This window comes from Phyllostomus discolor, chromosome 2 (assembly GCF_004126475.2).
Source record: "Phyllostomus discolor isolate MPI-MPIP mPhyDis1 chromosome 2, mPhyDis1.pri.v3, whole genome shotgun sequence".
In the NCBI taxonomy this organism is placed as follows: Eukaryota; Metazoa; Chordata; class Mammalia; order Chiroptera; family Phyllostomidae; genus Phyllostomus; species Phyllostomus discolor.
The window spans coordinates 10,541,911-10,562,756 of record NC_040904.2 but is presented as its reverse complement, the minus strand read 5'-3'; the positions used below and the strand labels follow the sequence as shown (position 1 = coordinate 10,562,756).

Genomic DNA, 20,846 nt, shown 5'->3' with positions numbered 1-20,846 from the left:
CCTGCATGTTCCCAGTCCTGGCAGCCGGGTCCTGGGGGCGTCCAGGATCAGCAGGTGGGGCCGACCTGCCGGGGGAGGACGTGGGGGTTGGGGGCCCCTCCTGAGCACCCCTTTGGACCACACAAGCCCCCCTTTCCATCAGAGAAAACCCTTTCCCGGAGAAGGAGGGAATTGCAGCCCCAAGGCTCCTCCGTGAGGGGGCAGGGCCTGGGGGCGAGGCCTCAGCACTGTTCCCTGAGAGTCTGGCCTGGACGGAGGGTCACCGTGGTCTGAAAACACTGCTTTTATAAACTGGGGAAGGACTCGGGCGTGATGGGTCTGAGGTTTCCTTCATAACACATTTTTAAGTTTTAAAAAATCTTCACCTGAGATGATGTTTATTGATTTTGGAGAGAGAAGAAGAAAGAGAGAAAGAAAGAGGGAGAAAGATCGATCAGCTGCCTCCCGTCTGTGTCCTGACCGGGAATTGAACCCACAACCGTCTGGTGTGCGGGGACCACCCTCCAAGCAGCTGAGCCACCTGGCCAGGGCCAGAGCGTACTTTTGAAATAAATGACTTCTGTAGAATGAAGGGGCCCCTCGTGTCTTCCTGGTGGGTGTGGGGAGGCGAGGGCTGGGAAGGACGGCGTGCAGGGAAGTGCCCCTGACTTCGGTTTGCCTTCTCCGCCAGCTGGTTCCAGTTAGAGAGGATTCCAGTTAGAGATGAGTCACGGGGACTGAACCGGCGCTTCCTTCTTAAAGGGGAAACGTGTATTTCCGATTCTCCCTCTCCCTCAGGAAGCGGTCCCTGGGTGGCCACCCCCCGGCGAGCAGAGAGAGACCCCAGACCCAGCTGGAGGGAGGCTGGGGAGGGGCAGGCGCCTCCTCACGCGCCCAGGCCCAGGTCACCCTCCACGAAGTCGCCTTTGTCAGGCTGGCCCTCCGGCCTCCCTGCCGTAGGCACGTCCAGAGGCTGGAGGTGCCTTGGCTCAAAACAGGGAAGTGTTCGACGTCTCCTCTGATGAGGATGCGGGGCCCCACCGCATGGGTGTCCTGTCCTGTACTCCTGCTGGCCGAGTGCGGCCGGGACCCACATCTTCCCCTGGTGCCCCGCCAGCCCTGCCAGGGAGAGGAGAGCACTGGGGCTCTGATGGCTGTGACTTCGTCCCACGCACGTGCGCGGGCGTGGCACCCCCTACGCCTCCCCCCAGCACTGAGCCGAGGGTGGGCATCCCATCAGACACCCTGGCCTCCTCCAAGTCCTCCTGTTGGCACCAAGTGCAGACACGGCGGGGATTCTGATTCCTCGAAAAGACAACCACAAAGAGAAGAGTGAAAACTTTTATTTGGAAAGTTTGTGGACAGGGACACGGTTGAGAAAACACAGGAAGGAGTAGAAGTAAAACTAACGAAGAAAGAGGGTCTTCTTTCTATAGGACGCAGAACCAGCCGCTCCCTTGAGGGAAGGGAGCTTAGCTTGTTTTGAAGATAGCATGTCACTCCGGGCCACCAGATGGCCCGGGGCCGGGCCCCTCTGTGCAGATGGGAGGGGGTCGACAGGATAGCACCGTTGTTCTCGGGTCTGCAAGGACACAGGGTCAAGGAGACACTATTTTCTGCGGCTCTCCGGTGGTGCTGGCCCATGCTGGGGCGCCGTCCTGAGCTCTCCGGCTGAGGCTGCCGGAGCCACGGTCTGGGCGGTGAGCAAGGGGACCCTCCTGGGAAGCGGCTCGGAAATCCTCTCAACGCTGGCTTTCCAAAAGTGAGAGGCAGCTGGTCATCTCCCGTGAACTAGGGCGTGGGCTCCGACTCTCGGGGTAAATGAGATGGTATGTGGGGGTCCCACAGGGCGCGTGGGGGTCCGGGGCAGCGTGCAGCTGACACCCCAGGGAAGTGAGGGGTCAGGGGCTCTGATGGGCGGGGGGCCGCAGGCCGAGGGAGGTTCGGGGTGTTAACTCGGGGCGGTGCAACGAGGGTTCGGGTGTGCAGGGAAAGGCACAGGGTCCCAGGACCGGGGCGTGGAGCCCGCTCGTGTTGGCAGCTCTTCAAGCTTTTCCTTTAAAAAAAAAATCTGGCGATTTGGGTTGGTCAGGAAGATTCATGTCACATTGTTACTTTTCTCAGGTGGGGAGGCCGGCTAGCCCAGCGCCACCTTCCTGGACACCGTCTGGTAGAAGACGCCCCGCATCAGGGCCGCGTAGCTGGGCACACGGAACAGGTGGCGCTCGCCGAAGGCCGCGTCGTACTCGGCCGTCTTGCCGGTGACCAGCACGCGGATGTGCGGCTCATTCACCTGGTGGCCCACCACCACCACGAAGACCTCGATGCCCGCCCGCTGGGCCTCCTGCACGGCCTTCTCGATGGCCGCCGCCGTGGCCCCCTGCGAGTTGCCGTCGGAGAAGAGCAGCAGCCTCTTCTTGGTGGCGCCGGACGAGGCCTCGCGGTAGAAGCGGGTCACGTACCGGATGGCGTCGTTGACGTCGGTGGCGTCGTTGAGGAAGTCCATGCGGTCCACGGTGCCGGCCAGCACGGTGTAGTTCTGCAGGAACTGCAGGGCGGCGCGCTCCGGCTGCTGCTGCCCCGTGCCGCTGTACTGCACCACGGCCACGCGCACGTCCTGCGAGGCGTCGGCCCGGCCCGCCGTCAGGAAGCGCTCAGCCAGCTGCTTGGCGAAGCGCTTGGTGGTCTCGAAGTTGTGGCTGCCCACGCTGGCCGAGCCGTCCAGCAGGATGGTGATGTCGGCCGGGGAGGAGAAGGTGACTGCGGGGGCAGGGGCGCAGGTTGGCACATGGCAGGGCCTCCCAGCACAGCCGGCGGGGTGGGGGGCGGCCAGGGGTGCCCGCCCGAGCCTGGGGAAGCCAGACCCTGTCCAACCTTCATTATCTCCGGACCCTCCCCACGGGGGTCCCCCACCCCAGCCCTGTCCACGCCCCAGGTACTCACTTGGGCAGGTGTAATCCGGGCACTTCTTGTCTGTAGGAGAAAGACAACGTGGCATGAAGCCGGCGATCACAGGGACCGTCATTCCACCTGTCACCCACCCTTGACAAAGAGGGCACCAGCGCATCTCCACGGGCGGTGCTCCCGAGTGCCTGGCCAGCCTGCCCCCCTGGCCCACTCTACACCACCAGGAAGGGCGTCCCCTTGTTCAGCTGTGGACCTTCGAGCTGAAGGAATGGTCCCCAGGCATTACTGTGTGATCATCCCACCAGGCCAGTGAGGGGTGAGGCAGAGACTTGGCCGCTCCTGGGAATGGGGAGACCGAGGCTCGGAGAGGAGCGCGGACAGTCTACAGGTCAGGCAGCCCGTGACACACTGTCACGGTGCCATGCGACCCCCGGGCGATGCCGATCACGTGCCCATTGTGTGGGGGGAGGGCCCATGTCTGGCCCGGCAGCGGCTGTCTCTGGCCGTCGGCCAGCTGCCGGCGCTCACTGTGAGGCTGCCTCCAGCACAGCCTCATGGGGGCAGCCTGCACCTGGCCGGCCCCGCCCCCGCCCCCGCCCCCGCCCACCTATGCAGATCTGGGTGGTGATGTTCTTCAGGAAAGCGTCCTCCAGCAGCTCCGCGTAGTTCTCCTTCACCAGCGAGATGCCCGGCCGGCCCTGGGGTGCCAGGCCTTGGCAGGAAATGACGTTGAGCTGGTCAGAGCCCGCGACGAAGCCAAACAAGTCCTTGATGCCCACGGAGACCACCTGTGGGGAGGGACGGCGTCAGCCAGCCCTGGTGGGGGGGGGGGTGCCCCACGCCTCACGGTGCGGAGGCGGCAGCCTGCGGCTTGGAGGTGGCCCCACCTGAATGTCAGGGCCGCAGAGCACGTTGAGCGGGGTGGTGTCCCTCTGGGTGTCCGAGCGGCCGTCTGTGATGACCAGGGCGATCCGGTCGTTCTGGGTGGGCGGCAGAAGCCGGTCCCGTGTGTACTGCAGGGCCTCGCCCGTGAAGGTGCCGCCCGCCATCCACTGCAGCTTCTTGACGGCTCTGCAGGGGCCACGGCACAGTCAGCGTCGGGGCCGGGGCCGGGGCCCAGGTCAGGTACGGGGTCAGCGCCAGGGTCGGGGCCTGGGCCTGCCTTGAGGGCTGGGTGGGCTCTTAGGGCCGCCCCTGCAGCCGGCTGGGTGGGTCACACTCACTCCTTGAGCTCCTGGGCGTTCCTGATGTTAGGGCTCCTCATGTCCACGTGCTCCTGCATCTGGTTGTGGCTGTACTGCACCACGCCTGCGTGCGACTGCCCGGGCTCGAACTGCGCGGGCACAGGCGCCGAGGTCAGGAGAGCCCCGGCCAGCCCCCTTACCCTCCACCTGCCCCAGGCCAGGCCTGGCCGCCACTCTCGCATGCTGGCAGGCTGGGCTCTTGGCTCTCGAGTAACACCATGCCCTGTCTCCCCAGGGCCCCCAGGCCCTGGCCCCTCTCCAGGCTGGTGTCAGGGAAGACCCCTGCCTCCTGGGAACTGCCTTCCCCAGAGCACAGAGGCCAGGGAGGGGCACACCTTGACCAGCTCGTCCCGGCTCAGCCGGTCGATGACCTTGATGATGAAGTCCTTGGCGATCTCAAAGTTCTGCAGCCCAATGCTCTCGGAGCTGTCCAGCACGAAGAGGATGTCGATGGGGCCGCACTTGCACTCTGTGGGGGGCAGGGCGGGCAGGGGCAGCTGCTGCAGCTGCACAACAGGCAGGCAGAGGAGGGCACAGCCCCACCCCCCAGGGTTGGCCTACCCAAAAGCTGAAACCACACGAGTTAGAGAGCGACACTCACCACAGCAAGCTGGGAAAGAGGAGAGAGATGAGGTCAGGTGACGTGGAGCCCCTGAGTCCTGTGTAAACCCTCCCGCTAGCTCCCCCTCCCTGGGTCTCCCTGACGGGGGTTCCCGGTCGCCTCGCAGTGTGGGGAGAAGGCAGGCTGGTGCTCGGGTTGAGAGTGGCCCAGCCCCCAGGGACGTTCTCACTGGTGGGACACACACCTGCCCCCTCCCCACGTGTCTCCCCCTCACTCAGACACTGGGTGCAGGACATGCTCTTTCCAACTGAGTTACTCAAGGGAGGAGACACTCACAGCACATTTTCATGATGATGTCCAAAATCTCACATTCCTAGGGAGGGGAGAAGACACTCTGTGACGGGCTGCTTGGCCCATCCGTCACCCGGTCTGGGTGACCCTGGGCGCTGGGGGTGAGGCTGGCCCTCCGGGTCACCCTCTGCTGGGACCACAGCCAGACTGGGGGCATGCAGGGGGTTCTCACTTCCTGGGGCGTGCCCTGCTCTGTCCGTAGGCCCCTGCTTCCCAGGCACGGACACCTGGTGTGGTCACTGACATGTGGCCGTCGCGTGTCACCCATGGCCTCATGTGTTCCCTGTGGCTGCCATGTCCCTTCAGTGGCCCTCCCATGTCCCCCTGTTGCTGTCACTGGTTCCCACCCCCCTGGGGTCCTTGGCCAGAGTGGTTGGTCCCCAAGGACATGCACAGACACCCCACTTACATCCGGTCCCGGTGGTCCTGTATGTCCTGGGGGTCCCTGTCAGAGAAAAGGTGGGAGAAGGGCTGGAAGCTCTCCCCTGCAGCCCCACTCGCCAGGTCCCCAAACCGAGGGTCTGACAGAACCTCTTGACAAGCCCCCCGTGGGGGGCCCCGTGACTCCACTTCCCACTAGGAGTCCCCTGAAGGCCCCAGGGACAGCAGAGGCTTCCGCACATTGAGGGCTGGAGAAGACCCAGTAACTGCCATTCACTCTGTGACAACTGTCCAGCATAGTCCTTTCCCTGGTGGCCAGTGAGTGTGCTGGCCAGGCCCCCGTGTGCAGCCCGCCCACGCTCGCTGCCCAGGCGAAGCATTCTGCTCAGCCCAGTGGCACGTCCCCCCGCCCCTGGGTGCACACAGGGTCAGCGGGGCGCAGAGCCAGGGCAGGCCCTGCCGCGCTTCTGTCACTGCCACCTGGCGACCGGCCCTCCTCCCCTCCCCGCTCACCACCCCAGTGTGCCCCTCGGAACTGTCCACTCCCTCCGGTCCCACTGGTCAAAGCCGCAACCTCCCCAGAGATCCGCTCCCCCAATTCCCAACCTCCTCTCCCCAGCCCCTCGCCACCCACTGCAGCCTCAGGTGCGTCTGCCCCCACCCGGCCCCCTGGGCTAGCCACGCCTCCACTCACCTGGGGGCCTTCGGGGCCCCGGTACCCCTTCGCGCCTTTCATACCAGGGGGTGAAATGTCGTTGTTCTGGAAGGAAGCAGCGTGTGTCACAGACACAGCCACTTGTCCCTCCCATCCCCCACCCTCGGGACTCCCCAACCCGGGGGCCCGGGGGCCCTTGGGCGGTGGAGCACTCACGTCCTCTCCGGGCTCTCCGGCCTCTCCCTCGTCCCCCTTGAGGCCGGGGTAGCCTTTGGTGCCCTGCAGGTGACGGGGGAGCACACGTTAGCGGGCGCAGGGGCGGGGCTGGGCCCGGGGCTCCGGCGGGCGTCCGGCCGAGTGCCTCGGACAGAAAGGCCGCTCGTCTGCCACAAGCGTCCTGGCTGCTCCTTTCCTTCCCCACGTTTTCTACTTTCAACCAGCGTTACCACGGTGCAGTTCATGTGTTTCATTTCATTTTTGAGGAGAAGTTTTAAAAGGAAAAGCACAGTGGAGCTACTGCCTGCCCCACCCCCGGTACACATTTCTGGGGTGGGGGGGGGACTGAGGCCGAGAGCGGCCAGCTTGGGGTGCAGGGGAGGCTGGAACAGGACCCCGCTCCCACACACCCTGAGGGCATGTCAGCCACGGAGGGCACGCCGGTGGGGACGCCCGCGGATGAAGACACATGCTGGGGGCCCTGGCAAAGAGCCTGGGCTAAGGGTGTGTGTGTGTGTGTTCGCTGGTGTGCATGTGTGTGTGTGCACACCAGCAGCCCGGCGGTGGGTGGGTACTCACGTTTATCCCGGGGGGGCCCCTGCTGCCCGGGTAGCCCTGCAGAGGAAGGCAGGGCAGTCACGCCAGGCTCCGACGTGGGGCCTCCAAAGTGGACAACCCAGCTACCCACTGCTGGGCGCCACCCTCGGCCCACGTGAGCCCGGCTGCCAACCAGGAGGGTGGTAGTGGGGGTTGGGGGCACTCACAGGGAAGCCGGGGAAGCCTTCAGTGCCATTTCCAGGCGGGCCGTCTTCACCCTGGGGGAGCAGACCATGTCTTGTCACTGTGGAAGCCGCCCAGGCCTGGGTCCCTGGTCAGCCTGGAAGGCGTCTCCCAGCCCCAACTGCCCTGGGGTCCCCTGCCCACCTCTCCCAGACCTTGGAGCAGGTGGGTCAGCAAAGCGCCCACGTGTTCGGTGACCACAGTGACCGCAGTGACTGCAGTGTCCACGGACACTGAGGGGACAGTCACCTACAGAGGATGCTCCCCGTCTAGTTACTTCAACCACGACCCTCAGTCAGACTCCATGAGCTTGGAGCGCAAGCCCAGGGCTTCTGAGGGTCTCAGGCGACCAGGTGTCAGCCTCTGCAGGACCCTGTGCCCTTGGGCCCATCACTCACCCTTTCGCCCATCAGTCCAGGGTCACCGGGGGGTCCTACAGGCCCTTGGGCACCTCTGGGACCCTAAGGAGGAGAGGAGCGGGTTTGGGAAGAGCTCACGGGGGAACAGGAGAGGGAGGATTAAATGGAACAGTGGCCGGGCTATGATTGAAAGAAGGGCCCAAAACCCAGGGTCCCGGGGCTGGTGCAGACGGAGCAGAACAGGACCCGGGGCTTGGCCCTGGCCTTCAGCTCAGGGCCCTCCCCGGGGGCAGCGGTGCACGAGCAGAGACGGACAGGGAGGCCGGGAATCGGGAGCCGCCTGTGGGCCCGGCACGGGCGCTGGGAGAGACAGGCAGACCCAGACTAGGGCGTGGCTCAAAGCGCGTGTCAGCACTGTTTTGAAAAACTGTTGGGATTTCCGGAGGAGGCTCATCACGAAAAAAGCAAACCTTGTGAAGTCGAATTTCAGGTGTAACGTGCAAAGTAAGAAAAAGAAATTGGAAAGAGATAAGCCAAATTTTTCGTATTATTCATCTCTGGGTAGTACGATTTTAGATTTTGGTTCTCTTGTTAATTTTTGTCTGCGTCTTCCACATGTCCTGAAAGCCACGTGTGTGAAAATGAGATGAAACCTCTCCATGTGCCAGCAGCCAGGGGCCTTGCCCAGAGAAGCGCTGGGCAGAGAGAAGGGGCTGGGGGCTGGGCTGGCCCCTCCTGGAGCCCAGGGCATGGAGGGCTACTCACCTCAAGCCCCGGGGGCCCCTCGTCTCCTCGGTATCCTTTAGGTCCCGGGGGGCCAGCTTCACCCTGCGAAGAGATGGACAGGCCCCACTGGACCCTCTCTCTGCCTACACCAGCCCTCGCCCCGACGTGACTGGCCGGCCGGCTCCACCGACGCCCTCCCTGGAGGCGCATCACCTGCCCTTCCCGGCCCCAGGGTCTCGGCCCCCCAAGCACTTCATGGACACCCCCAGCCGGGCTGGAGGAAGGAGGGTGAGCACACAGAGTTCACGGGCCTGCTGGCGCCCGTGCCCCACCGGCTGGGGCCCTGCCCTCAGACGCCCTGTTTTGTGTTGGGGTTTCCAGACCAGGTCCTTCTTGGACGAGGTCCTCTCCCACCTGTGGTGACGCCCCATCATCCAGCCTGTTCCATCCACCAGCTGCTGCCAGGTCACTGCCCTCCCCACAGCCACGCCGGGGTCCGGCTGCGGCCCTTGGTCCTGGCACCTCAGGCGGCGTCAGCACCACACACTTTGCACATTGGCCAGGAGGACCAGCAGCGCCCCCACAACCCCGCACCCTCAGGGTTCACAGTCTGGGCCCTGAGAGGCCGAAATGGGACATGAAAAGGGGAGGGGGCAGGAGGGAGGATGGAAACGGAGGCCCTGGGTGCCCCAGGCTGGGCCCGTGGGAGGCCCCGTCTGACGTCCCCTCTGGGTCCCTACTAGCACCCCACCCTCCCCCAAGGAACAGGAACCTGGTGACCCACCAAAGGCAGCGAAGACCCGACAAACCCCGGGCAGAGTTTCTGTGGCTTCCCCACCGCTCCTGGTGGGCGGGGCCGGCCTCCACAAAGGTGGGAGGGGTGGGGCCCAGGGCAGGATGGGACAGAGGAGGGGGAGGCCTGCACTTTTCCTCCACTGTCTGCAGTTTTCAACTGCTTTTCCTTGCAATTTGGAAAAAAACGTCTTTCCCAGAAAGTTCTGAAGGGGACCCCTGGCGTGGGAGCTGACTGCCTTTTGGGGGTGTCGGTGGGGCGGGGAGAAAGCGGGAGCCTAAGGGGCGGAAGCAGTGCTGAGGCCAGGAAGTCCAGCATCCAGGGTGGATGGACCCGGTTCCAGTGCTGCCTAAACCCACCCTCCCCAGCCCCTGGCAGACAAGCTGCGGCAGCTGGGAGCACGGGCTGGGGGCGGGCTGTCCCCAGCTGGGCCGTAGGCCGGAGGGACCAGGGCCTCCTCCCAGAGGAAGAGGCCGCCCCAGCATCGCCAGGGGTCCCTCCAACCTGGGCGGCTCTTGCCCTCGCACGAAGAATTATTTGGCGATTATCACACACACGTCACTTGGCTGAGAAATTCTGCTCCTAAGAATTTATTCTGGTTATAGCCTTGATGTATTTCAAGATGGAAGGAAAGTGGACGAACGGATGGGTGGAGGAGTGGGTGACTAGACGACGGATAAATCATTGATATAGACGGATAGGTAGGTACGGGGTGGAAAGGTAGGGGGGTAGGTGGTGGCGGGAGGGACAGATAATAGATAATGGACACCTGACAGGGAGGGGTGGGTGGCTGGGTGAGTGAGGAGATGAGGGATGATGGATGGGTGGGTGGGTGGACAGACACACAGATGGAGAGACCAAGGAGCTGCCAGAGCGGAAGACGGGTGCTGGTGTTTATCGAGTGTTTTCCCGTGAAGCCACACCCTGGGGCAGCCTCCGTGTGGGGCAGACGGCGCGTGCATTCCGGGAGGTTGCCCGGTAGGCCACTGAGGAGGCGAGGGTGGGTCTGCACCCTTTCCCAACTCCTCCCCCAGCCTTGTGCCCTGGCAGGGTCAGACCCTCTGCTTCCTCAGGGTCCCACTCTCCCACCCTTCCCCAGCACTGGCTTTAGGAATTCTGGAACCTTCTATGCAATACACACCCAAATTGACCTCCAGCCAGGATCTCACACCTGGGCTCCAAAAGCTGAACAAGTTCCCCCTCCCCCACCTGCCACCCTGTATCCTGGGGGCTCCAAGGTGGGATGCCTCAGTCCAAGGCTCTGCCCTCAGCGACCCAGCCGCACTAGGCAAGGGCGGGGGGCTTTGTGCCCAGGGGCCTGGGGCTCCCTCACCCCCTCTGCCGCCAGCCCTGCCCACCCCCTCTCCACCTGGATATTGGCCTCCACCCTCCACAGCCCTCCTCTAGCCCCAACCAAGCCAGGGCACCCCCCCCCCCTCTGCCCACACACCCCAAGGGCAGAGCTTGGGGGGACAGGGAGAGTCTCCCACTCAGCTCTGTGTCCTGCCAAGTGCCCCCCAGATGACGAACGGGGGTCCCTCTGTGAGTTCTGCGCACCTGGGGGCCACAGGAGCTAGGCCCACTGTCACCCATCCCCACGCCCTGACTCCAGCTGCCCCTGCAGCTGGCTCCTGACCCCCACGCCCCGGCCACACCTCCCACAGCAGAGAGCCCTCCCCGCAGATCCCTGAGCCGCTAGGAGCATTTCTGCTCCGAGACGAGCAGGCCGGCCCGGCTGCCACCTGGACACTCCCTCAGATGACCGGGCTTCCTACCGGGTCTCCGGGGACGCCAACAGGGCCTTCCCGTCCCTGTTCACCTGGGGGTCCAGCTTCACCCTGAAAAGGAACGAGCTGGTGAGGTGGGGGCCGGGGAGGGCGAGGCCTAGGGGGCCAGAGCTGCCCACTGTGCACCCAGGCCTCACCCTTCCTTCCTACTGTCCTGCGTTTCCACCACAGTGTGGCCACGTGCTCAGCTGTCGAGTGACTTGTGAGACCCAGCAAGCAGGCTAGCGGCTCCTCCTGCGGCCCAAGGCCACTCCCTACACTGCCTCCTCCCCAGGAGGCTCACTGCCGGGGTCCTGGGAGCTGTGGCCCCGTCATGGGGTCGCTCTCTGCCAGGTGTGCGTGCCGGAGGCGTGGCCTGGCCTTTGGTCCCATTTCCTGATCTCAGTTGGGTGGGTTTGGAAGGGGGTCAACGTCAGGTTACCCCTGCTTTGATGGCCCTCCTCAACCCCTGTATCAGGCCTCAGGGTAAAGTCACGGTCCCTGTGGGGCACCTGACCAGGCACAGGCCTCTCGTGGCCTCACCCGGCGTCCTGTGCCGGGAGGAGTGGCGGCATTGCCCAGGTCTGCAGAGAGCAGAGGCCCCGCCCGCCTCTGAGGTTGGAAGCTCTGAACCCTCTCCCCCTAACTCGGGAGATGTGGGGTGGGGCCTGCCCTCCCTCCCCCCAAAACCAGGCACAGAGTCTGCTTGGGACCTGCCCTCTGGAACCAGCACAACCTTGCCACTGAGCCATGGGGCCGGAGAATGCCTAGCTTGGCCACTGGGCCAGGACCAGCCTCCTAGCCCCAAGGTTTGTGCAGCCGCAGCCTCCTGATGTTCCTGCCCTTGAAGTGTTAACAATGATCCAGAGAAGCACGCAAGCTCTGTCTGCAGAAATGTTTGTGGAGTTGTTTGGGTCAGCTGGTGGGGGTAGTGAGGGGCGGGCTGCAGGTATTTAGAAAAGGCCCAGGTGTGCAGGGAGGGGCCAGGCTAAGGAAACTGAGTCACAGGGAAAGTTGTGCAGCTAGGAAGACCCAGAGCTGGGAATGAGGAGTGTGCTGCGTGAAGGGCGTGTCAGACCCACAGCTGCAGACCTGAAGGGTGCGTGTGTGCACACACCACGGACGTCAGAGGGCACACCCACAGCGCCTCCGCGTGATGTCAGACGCTCGTTCCCGTGCCAGCTGGCCCTTGGGGTCGGGGGAGAGGCCCCGCACTTTGCCCTGCTGGCCTCTGCCCGGGCCTGGCTCCTGCCTGCCTTCAGACCCAGGTTCAGGCACAGCTGCAGGTCTGGGCGAGGGCGGGGGCAGCAGCCGCTGCGCCCCCTGCACTGGTGGGAAGCGTCTTTGTTCGGGAAAACAGAAGTGCAGGGGCTGGAGGGACTTGGTGGCAGGTGTCCTGTGATTCTGACAGCTTGACATCAGCCTGCCCCACCAGGGAGATGGGGCCCCGGGCTAACGAACGGTGACTCACCGGGTCTCCTCTCGGGCCCCGAGCACCTGGGGTTCCCTGCGGTCCTCTTTCCCCAGGGCCACCCTGTGTGGAGAGAGGTAGGACGTGAGGTCTGGAGGGACTCAAGCGCTCGGTGCAGAGCCGACTCCCCCCAGCAGGCTCCCAGCTGGTGATGCGGCCACGTCTGGTGCTGAGCAGGGAGGCCCAGAGCCCAGGGCGCCAGCCCGCGCCGGACTCACCCTTTCTCCAGGATTGCCGTCCGGCCCCGGGTTGCCCTGGGATGGAGAGGAGCGGACAGAAGCATTAGTTTGGGACGGGAACTCAGCCCGAGTCTCAGGAACAGGGAGCAGGAGGCCAGACGTGGGTGCTTACCTCGTCGCCAGCCTCACCCCTCTCTCCCGGGGGACCGGGCACTCCAGGGTCTCCCTGCGGGGAGCAAGGGCACACTCATCCATCTCCGGCCTGGCAGTGTCTGCACTGCGGCTGGCCTCTCCCTGGCAGCAGCCTCTCCCAGGGCCCCGGTACCCCCACCCAGGCTCAGGTGGAGGGAGGGGGTGGCATGGGTGCTGTGTGCATGCTCACCTCGTCTCCGGAGGGCCCTGTGGCCCCTGGCCTCCCAGGCTCCCCATCGGCTCCAGGCTCCCCCTGGAAAGATGATAAGGGTCAGCCCCTCCTGTCCTGTCCTGTCTTGGGGGGAACCAGGGGACCAGAGGCGCCGTGTCCCCCGTCCCCGCTGCAGAAGGCAGGTGTGATGGGAGTGGGAGAGTCTGAGGTGCAGTGACACGGGGTAGACGGAGCGTCCCCTCAAACAAATGCCCCTGCCCATCGGTTGTGATGTTTGACCCGCCATTCCGACCCCCAGTTTCTGCGCCGGCCCACAGAGCACAGCAGCAGCCCACAACCTCTCCCGGGGCTGTGGGCCTGGACCACACACCTTAGGGACACTCACTCAGTTGCCAATAATGCCCCAGGCCCAGCCCCAGCCCCAGCCCCAGGGGCCCCACTGACCTTTGCTCCCTTCAGTCCAAAGGCACCCACGTCGCCCTTGGGCCCCGGGGGTCCTTGAATGCCCTGGTGAGAGGATTGGAGAAGTCAGTCCACGGTGTTAACCAAGCAGCCACCGGGCCGCACCTGCATGCCGCACAGCCCTCCGGTGGCCTCTGAAGGCCGCCAACAGAAGCACTTCCAGTCTTAAAGTATCGCGAGAGAAAGCAACTTACATCGAATCCAGGCGAGCCCTTGCAGCCCGGCAGGCCGGGGTACCCCGTCTCCCCCTGGAAGGAGGGAGGAGGATTTGGTCGTCAAGTGCTGTGGCTCTGGCTCATCCACCCCCTTCCCAGGAACGCCCCACTCCGGAAGATGCTCTGATCTTGGCCAGGTGGCTCGGGTCCACGGGTACCTGGGGCTCGGCAATGTCTCCTGCCTTTCCCACTGCCTCCGGAGTGCCCACACTGGTTCCCTGTCTGCCATGTGCCCTGGCCCCCAGCCCTGCCCCCGGGCTGGGGGTTACCTTCATGCCGTCCACACCGTCGATGCCACGCTTGCCCTTCTCACCCTGTGAGGGACAAAGGCCAAAGGATCAGATGGAGGTCAGACAGCCACCCACCCATGGGGCAGAACACACGTCCTGACTGCCACACTCACCTTGTAGCCCTTGGGTCCTCTGGAGCCCTGCAGAGATGGGAAGGGAGGGTGAGGGGGGTGGTCCCCCCGTCATGGGGAGAGTCCCCCTGTCCTCCCAGGGAAGTGGAGGAGGACAGCAAGGAGGGGGCAGTCTCCCGGGTCCCTTGCAAAGGGGAGGCCAGTCAACCCCCCACCAGCTTGCTGGGGCCCAGCCACACTGGGGTTGGGCGATGTTGTCCTTGTCCAGGTGAGGGGGGACTGCTCTGCACCCGGCAGGGGGCACACCTCAACGTCGTGCCTCACTCACCTTCTCTCCTCGGCCCCCCTTTTCTCCCTACGAGGCAAACAGAGGAGGAGAGGGGGCTGTCAGGGGTGTCCCAGGGCCTGGTGCCCAGGCACAGCTCCTGTGTGCCGTGGCTCGGCCCCAGGACAGCCCTCTGTGGCGGAGCAGGGAAGACACACCTTCATCCCCTGGTAGCCGACAGGTCCTAGGTCCCCAGGCCTTCCCTGGAACACAAAGCGGGGTGTGTGTTAGACCCCTGGGGTGGGCGGGGCCAGCCCCCACCCAGCCCGCCTCATCTCCCACTCCGCTCCGGCCCCGTTAGCCAGAGAGACTGGGCACGCCAACCGCTGGCCCAGCTGGCCCAGCTGGCCCGCTGCTGCCGCCCTGCTGGCTGGCGTCTGAGGGGACTGCTCCGCTGTGAGGGCCCCGCCTCCACTGAGCTCCAGGGAGGAGCTGGGGCTGGGGTGTGGGGAGACCAGCCAGGGCCAAAGTGGAGATCGGGGGACTTTGCTGTCCGACCCCCCGCCTTCCCTGCCAAGCACGGGCTGGGCACGTGCGGAGGCCCGAGGGGCACGGGCGGGGGTGGGGGTCCCGCTGTCGGGGTGCGCTGGACGGGACGTCTGTGCAGTGCCTGGCCCAGGCTGCCCTCGGGGGTGTGTCCTCTGAGGACCAGGGCCACGGCACTCAGACACCGGCCGTCCTTCTGGAAGTTTCTGTGGCCTGGTCCCTCAGGCTTCTCCGCGCTCCCAGCCCCGGGGTCGGGCGCTGGACACTCACAGGGTCTCCGGGCTCGCCTTTCTCTCCGGGGAGGCCGGGCTTCCCGCGTTCGCCCTGGGACACAAAGGGGGTCGAGGTCGGGGGGCAGCCTCCCGAGCGTTTCTGAGACGCTGGTGAGGGGGACCCCCGTAGGCCTGCATGCTTCTCGGCCACCGTCCCCGTCACCTGGGGCCCGTCCTGGGATCTTCTGGGTCAGCCCCATGTGCCCCCCCCCCACACCCCACCAGGCTGCGGGGCTGCCCCGCCAGCTGGAGAGAGGCCTCTGCACCTTTCTCCTCTGCCATCCCGTGCCCCACTCCAGCTGCTGCGCTGGGCTCCTGGGGGGGCCACGTGGGCTCAGAGACCCTCCCCCTGGGGGCTGCTGGCTCAGCTCCCGTGGCCAGGGGCCACAGGGCTTCCTGCCACTGAAGCTGACATTTTTAAGGAAACGCCAGAAATCTGGACTTTCCTTGCCAATGTCCCAATTTGTAAGTACCGGCAACAAATCTTAATTTTCAAAACCTCCGTGTGTCAGCCACCTTGGCCTGGGCCCCGAGTGTGTGCCCATCTCCAGGAGCCAAGAGCTCCAGGGACACTTTCAGAAAGGGCCAGCTCCTCCACCACAGGGAGGGGCCAGGGAGCTGTCAGACCCCCATCCCTCACACCAGCCCTGGGCCTCCCCTTGGCCTCAGGGTCACTGTGCCCGGCTCCTCTCCCCGTAGTCCAGGGCATCTGCTCAGGGAGGGATGCCTTTGCCGTCCCCACGCCTGGCCCCGTGGCAGGTGCGTGGTGGGTGCCAGGCTGCAGGGACATCCCTCCCACGTTCCCTCCACACCTCTCTCTCTCCTGGAGGTAAGCAAGGGCAGGGCACAGCCACTCACCTCGTACCCAGGGTCACCCCGAGGTCCGGGAGGTCCCCTGGCGGGCTGCAAGGCAGAGAGAACAGTCAGCCCGAGACAGGCCGTCCCAGGAGGCCCCAGGGGCGAGCGGGGCACCCACACTCACCTGGCACTCGAAGGAGCAGCACTGCGGGAGAGGGGACAAAGTAACACGTTAGAAAGCCAGGCACAGCCGCTGCCCCCCGGATACCTGTGGGTGCTGGGGGGGGGCTGGGCTTGGGTGCCCAGGGCAGCAGGGAGGAAGGGACTAGCGGTGGCACCTTGGGCAGTGGGGGAGGGGCGGGGCTCTTACCACTTGTTCCACATTATTTTTCTGAAAACAAAATGAAAAAAATCGAATTAACGTATATTTGCGACACAGGCTGTCCCGGCACCCGCATCCGGACGTGGGAGGGTGACCGTGCGTGCGGCGGCCACTCACGATCATGTCGGTGATGGTGTCGATGGTCTGCGTGATGGTCTCCTCCGCGTCGCGGCTCTGCCCCCAGTCGGCCGCCGTGAAGTTGCGCCGGTACGTGTGGTCGGTGGCGATGGTGCTCAGACGTGGCTCCTGGGGTGGACGCGGCAAGAGCGAGGGTGACCGTGACGACTGAGCACGCGGCCCCTCCCCCGCCTCTGCTCCCTGCCCGCCCCTCCCCCCCCGCCCCCCCCCGCCCTGCAGCTGGGTGCCTGTGTCTTGCACCCACGGGCCCCCTCCCTGGCCACAGGCCTGGGGCGGGGCTCCTACCAGGTGGTCGGGCGTGATGGCCACCGAGAAGACTTTGACGCCCAGGTGCCTGGCCTCGTTCACCGCGTCCTCCAGGCCCCCGCACGGCTCCTTGTAGCCTTCCAGGGGGTGCCCGTCGGTCACCACGATCAGGTACTTGTTCTCCCTCAGGTGGGAGCCCCTGCGAGGGGGTGGGCAGCTGTGAGACCCTGCCCGGCTCCAGCTCCCTCGGGCCACCCCTGGCCCCGACAGCCCGAGGCCCCCTTTGGCAGGCTGAGGCGTGGTGCGGAGGGTAATGGGGGCTGACACCCTGGAGGGAGACCCAGACCCGAGCTGCTCTGCAAAGTGGGGTCCCTGTTTCACTGACCCTCGTTTGTCTTTGCTGATCCTGCTATACTGTGGGATCATACAAACAGACATGAAGCAGGATAAATTGAGTTTTGTGGGGTCCCATTTCCCTAAAAGACTATTGTGGAAAATGCACACACAGCCGGGGGAGAGGGACCGGTCCTCACCCACCCTGAGGTGTCTGGACACAGAACCCCAAGCCCAGGCAGCGGGAGGGGACAGCTGAAGACAAGCGCACGTCCCCTCCCCCACCGTGAGCGAGGCCCTCGGGGCCGCAGCAGGGCGGAGCCGCAGCCGGAGCCCGCCCGCCCCCTGGACACTGCGGCTGCTGCCTGCTCACTGCTGCAAAGGTTCCGGGTGATATGAGGGCCAGCGCTGGGGACGCCGATGCTCTCACGGGAGTCCCTTCCCTCTGTGTCGCCCTCTGTCTCTGTCTTCTGCCTGTCTGTCTCTGTCTCTCTGTCTCTGTGTCTGTCTCTGGCTGCAGGCAGCACCCCTGCTTGGCCAAAAGGTGGCAGCGATGGGGGCGTTGCAGGTCCCTGCTGCTCGCACTGGTTGAGGAGACCAGGGGGTGGCTCCAGGGAGGGATGGAGGGATGAAGGGATTCAGGGTGACCCTTGGTGGCCATGGAGGACACTGGGCAGTGGTCATTAGCACCATCCCGTTGGCCACTAGGACTGGTCCTGGGGGGTCTTGGGCACCGGAGGTTAGTTTGCCAGGGAGCAGCCCCTGGGCCTGGCCAGTTTCGGGGCAGTGACTGTGCTGGGGTCAGGATGGTGGAGACCTCCGGGGACACGCGGGGCCTGGGCATCTCCCCAGAGGCAGGGGCCACGCCCCGGACTGGACCACAGACGGCCTGGGGGTGGGGGGGCGGGCTCACCCCACGAGCAGCTCCTCCAGCCCCTTCTTGATAGCGCAGTCTGTGTAGGTGCCCTTGCCGAAGTACTTGACCGCGTCCACGCTGGCCTTCAGGGCGTCCCGGCCGCCGGGCATGCGCGTGAGCCCCTGGATGATCTCCACCTCGTCGCTGTAGTGCAGCGCGCCCGCGTTCCACACCAGGTTGCGGTCGCAGCGGTAGTACCTGCAGGGGCGGAGGGGGAGCAGTGGGCCTCTCCGGCCCCAGCCCGAGTGCGCACCGCGGCCCGCATGCCCCCCAGCTGCTGTCCAGCCGGCGCGAGGTCGCCCCTTTCACAGGCGGGAGGGAGGAGCCGGCCAGCCATGGGCTGGACTTGGGTGCAGCCCTAAGATACCCACTCCCCGACTTGGTGGCCACGTGTGGGAAGGCCGGCGTGGTCAGGGGGCACAGGCTGCAGCCAGCGAACCACCAGTCTCCTGAGTTCCAGGGACTGCGGATGGGCAGCTGTGCGTGCCCAGGCTGTGGTGGGCGGGGCGCCAGGGGTCCACCTCCTAGTGGATGGTGGTGGGCAGGGTGGTGGGGGCAGGCCCCGCCGTGGGGAGCGTGGGTGAGGCCAGGTCTGAGCAGGGCGCTAGTGAGGGGTGCCAGGACTCCGCGCCTCTCTCCACCGTACACCCGGACCCCGGGACTCTCAGCTCTGCCCTGCCCACGCCTGGGGGCGGCCTGCCTAGCAGCCCACTCAGCAGACGGAGGGACTTAGCTCCTGTGGCTGTGCTGACAGTGGCGATCACAAGAGGAGCCTATTCCGGTTCATGGTGGGGGTGGGGAGTTGAGGCACAGAAGGCTGATTAAGGGGCCAAAGGCACATGGCAGAGGTGCCGGCCCACATGGCTGCCCAGAACCTCCCAGCACCCTTCTGGCCCATGGACCCAGGCATTCGGGGTGGGTGTGGGGTTTCAGGTGTCATAACACCCTGCATCATGGGCCAGCCACATCCTCTCTCCCTGTGGCCCCATTGGGTGGGGGGAGGTTCAGGGCCCTGGGCAGCAGGTCAGCAGGGACAGGGCTGGTACTAGGGATGGGGCCCTGCATAGGTGGGGGAAGGAGTTGGGTTCTGACCCAAGCCCCTCCTCCCTACTGCTCCACCCTTCCACCGTGGGCGGGCCCTGTCCTTGGCCACACCCTCTCCCCCCCCCCCCCGGCCCTCCCAGTGCTGTGGACTCACCACCCAGATGAATGAGTAAGCGAATGAATGGAGTGTGCCATGCCCAAACCCAGGACGAAGCTGGTGGCCCTCCCAGGCCCCTGTGCCTGCCACACTGGGCACGGTGGGGCCCTGGGTCTGGACACAGGCTCTGACACCCCCTGTGGGCAGCAGTTAGTGTCCAGGTGGTTGGCGAGGTGCGCCCCCTCCAGGCGCCACCCAGGGCCTCAGGCCACCTGTTTAAACCTGTTCAGTTTGGGATGGGAGGCAGTTCCTCTTGTGCATCTGGGGTGACAGGTGCCCCACATCGCAGCACTGTCGCCTCAGGCCTCCTGCTGGCCACTGCCCTCACCCCCTTCCCCTAGCCTGCTCCATCCCGAACCCTTCCTTGCTGCATCTGAACCGCAGTGGACTTTGGGAAGGTACTCGAGCAACCAGGCCAACGCCTCCCTTCTCAGATGGGGAACTTGGGGCCTGACTCCCTGCTGGGCCGTGGCAGGCAAGGCACTAGGCCGGCCGGTGCCCTGAGCCCGCCGGCCTTTCCTCTGAAAGGCTCACGGACATGCAGAGGAGAGGCCAAAGTGTGCCCTCTTACCTGTCTTTCAGATTGTCGATGAAGCGCTTGGTGAAGGCCTTGAGCTTGTCCACCAGGGCCCCATAGGGCTTCAGCCTCAAGGCCACGCTCTCGGAGGTGTCCAGCACAAAGAAGAGGTCCACGGGGCAGTCTGGGCCAGGGATGGGAGGAGACCCGCCGCTCATGCCCTGCACTCTTGGGGACGCACTGAGGCCACCTGTACCCACCCTCTCTCCCGGCGACTCTGACCCCGCCGGCCACTGCCCCAGTCAGCCACCCCTGCCGCACTGAATGGTTCCATCAAGAAAAGCTGGCCCCCAGCGATGGGGTGGGGCAGCCGTGAGAACCACCCCCCCTGCCCTGTTCAGTCCTGAGAACCCTGCTGGGCCTCCCGGAAGGCAGGGGGCTCCACCCCAGACCACTGCTGTTTCACTACGTTTCCAAGTTAAATTTACTACCGGGGGCATGAGCTTCATAAAAAGGTATGTGGGAACAGGTAACCTCGTTTCTTGACTGACTGCCAGGCAAGGAATCAGATGGAATTAACTGGGGTAGAGGAAAAAAAACCCAGCACTTGATGGGCAGGGCAGTTGCTCATGGAGAGCCGGAGGCTGAGACCCAAATGAAGTTCATTGTCCTCACTGGGTCCACCCAACTGGCCGCGCTGGTGACCAGGGCCCAGGGGCCTTGCTGAGCTGGGGAATTTCAAGCACCCCCACGAGGCCCCCCACCCACAGCTCTCAGGCCGAGGAAAGAGGCCAGGGTCCACTCGGGCTGGATGCGTCCCGTCCAGGCACTGCCTCCCAGGGCAGCAAACAGCACAGCTGGAGAGGGTCAGCAAGCCCACTCACCTTGGAAGGCGATGGCCCTCTCGGCCGCCGGCAGGTCCTGTGCTGTGACCCAGCAGGCCTGCAGCAGCAGAGCGAGCAGAACGGGGGCCAGCCTCATGTCACTGGCCTGCGAGTCACCATCCAGCGAGGGCAGGGGCCAGGGTGGGCTGACAGCAACCAGGGAGAGAGAGACGGAGAGAGCGGGAGAGAGAGAGAAGTTAGTTGTCTCTGCTCTGCCGGAGTTACCGCCTGGGAGGGAGGGAGGGAAGGAGAGAGGGAGGGAGGGAGGGGCAGAGGGAGGAGGAGCAGAGGGAGGAGGAGGAGGAGGCTGGGGCCGGCCCAGGAGAGGAGTGGAGGCTGGGGTCTCCTCCAGCTCGGGGCTGAGTCACTGTGAGAGAAAAAGTCTCTGGTCTCTGGGGCGGCCGTGAGCCCAGGACACGGCTCTGCCGAAGGACCCGCTTCGCCTGCGAGGGGCTGTGCTTCCCGTGCTCACAGAACAAAGGTGCCGTTGAGTGGACGGTGCCTGAGAAAAGAGCCGTGACCACAAATGAATCCCCTTGCGATGCTGTTTGGTGGTTTCCAGGCCCGACGTCTCGTG

At 65.0% G+C, this 20,846-nt stretch overlaps 1 protein-coding gene across 1 annotated transcript; it reads right to left on the bottom strand.

Moving 5' to 3' along the window:
• Positions 1-1,302: 1,302 nt before the first annotated feature.
• Positions 1,303-20,469, bottom strand: COL6A1 (collagen type VI alpha 1 chain). The gene is made up of 35 exons (XM_028503650.2): positions 20,270-20,469; positions 19,440-19,569; positions 17,665-17,865; positions 16,458-16,617; positions 16,152-16,280; positions 16,023-16,043; positions 15,837-15,857; positions 15,713-15,757; positions 14,853-14,906; positions 14,255-14,299; positions 14,100-14,126; positions 13,814-13,840; positions 13,680-13,724; positions 13,390-13,443; positions 13,178-13,240; positions 12,752-12,814; positions 12,542-12,595; positions 12,409-12,444; positions 12,191-12,253; positions 10,729-10,791; positions 8,200-8,262; positions 7,474-7,536; positions 7,060-7,110; positions 6,875-6,910; positions 6,296-6,358; positions 6,119-6,184; positions 5,453-5,488; positions 5,029-5,065; positions 4,732-4,740; positions 4,466-4,599; positions 4,110-4,219; positions 3,774-3,957; positions 3,494-3,674; positions 2,923-2,952; positions 1,303-2,739 (listed from the first exon to the last, which is right to left on the bottom strand). Exons 1-35 carry the CDS (start codon positions 20,364-20,366, stop codon positions 2,117-2,119), a joined length of 3,084 nt encoding a protein of 1,027 aa, XP_028359451.1. The 5' UTR covers positions 20,367-20,469; the 3' UTR covers positions 1,303-2,116.
• Positions 20,470-20,846: the final 377 nt, after the last annotated feature.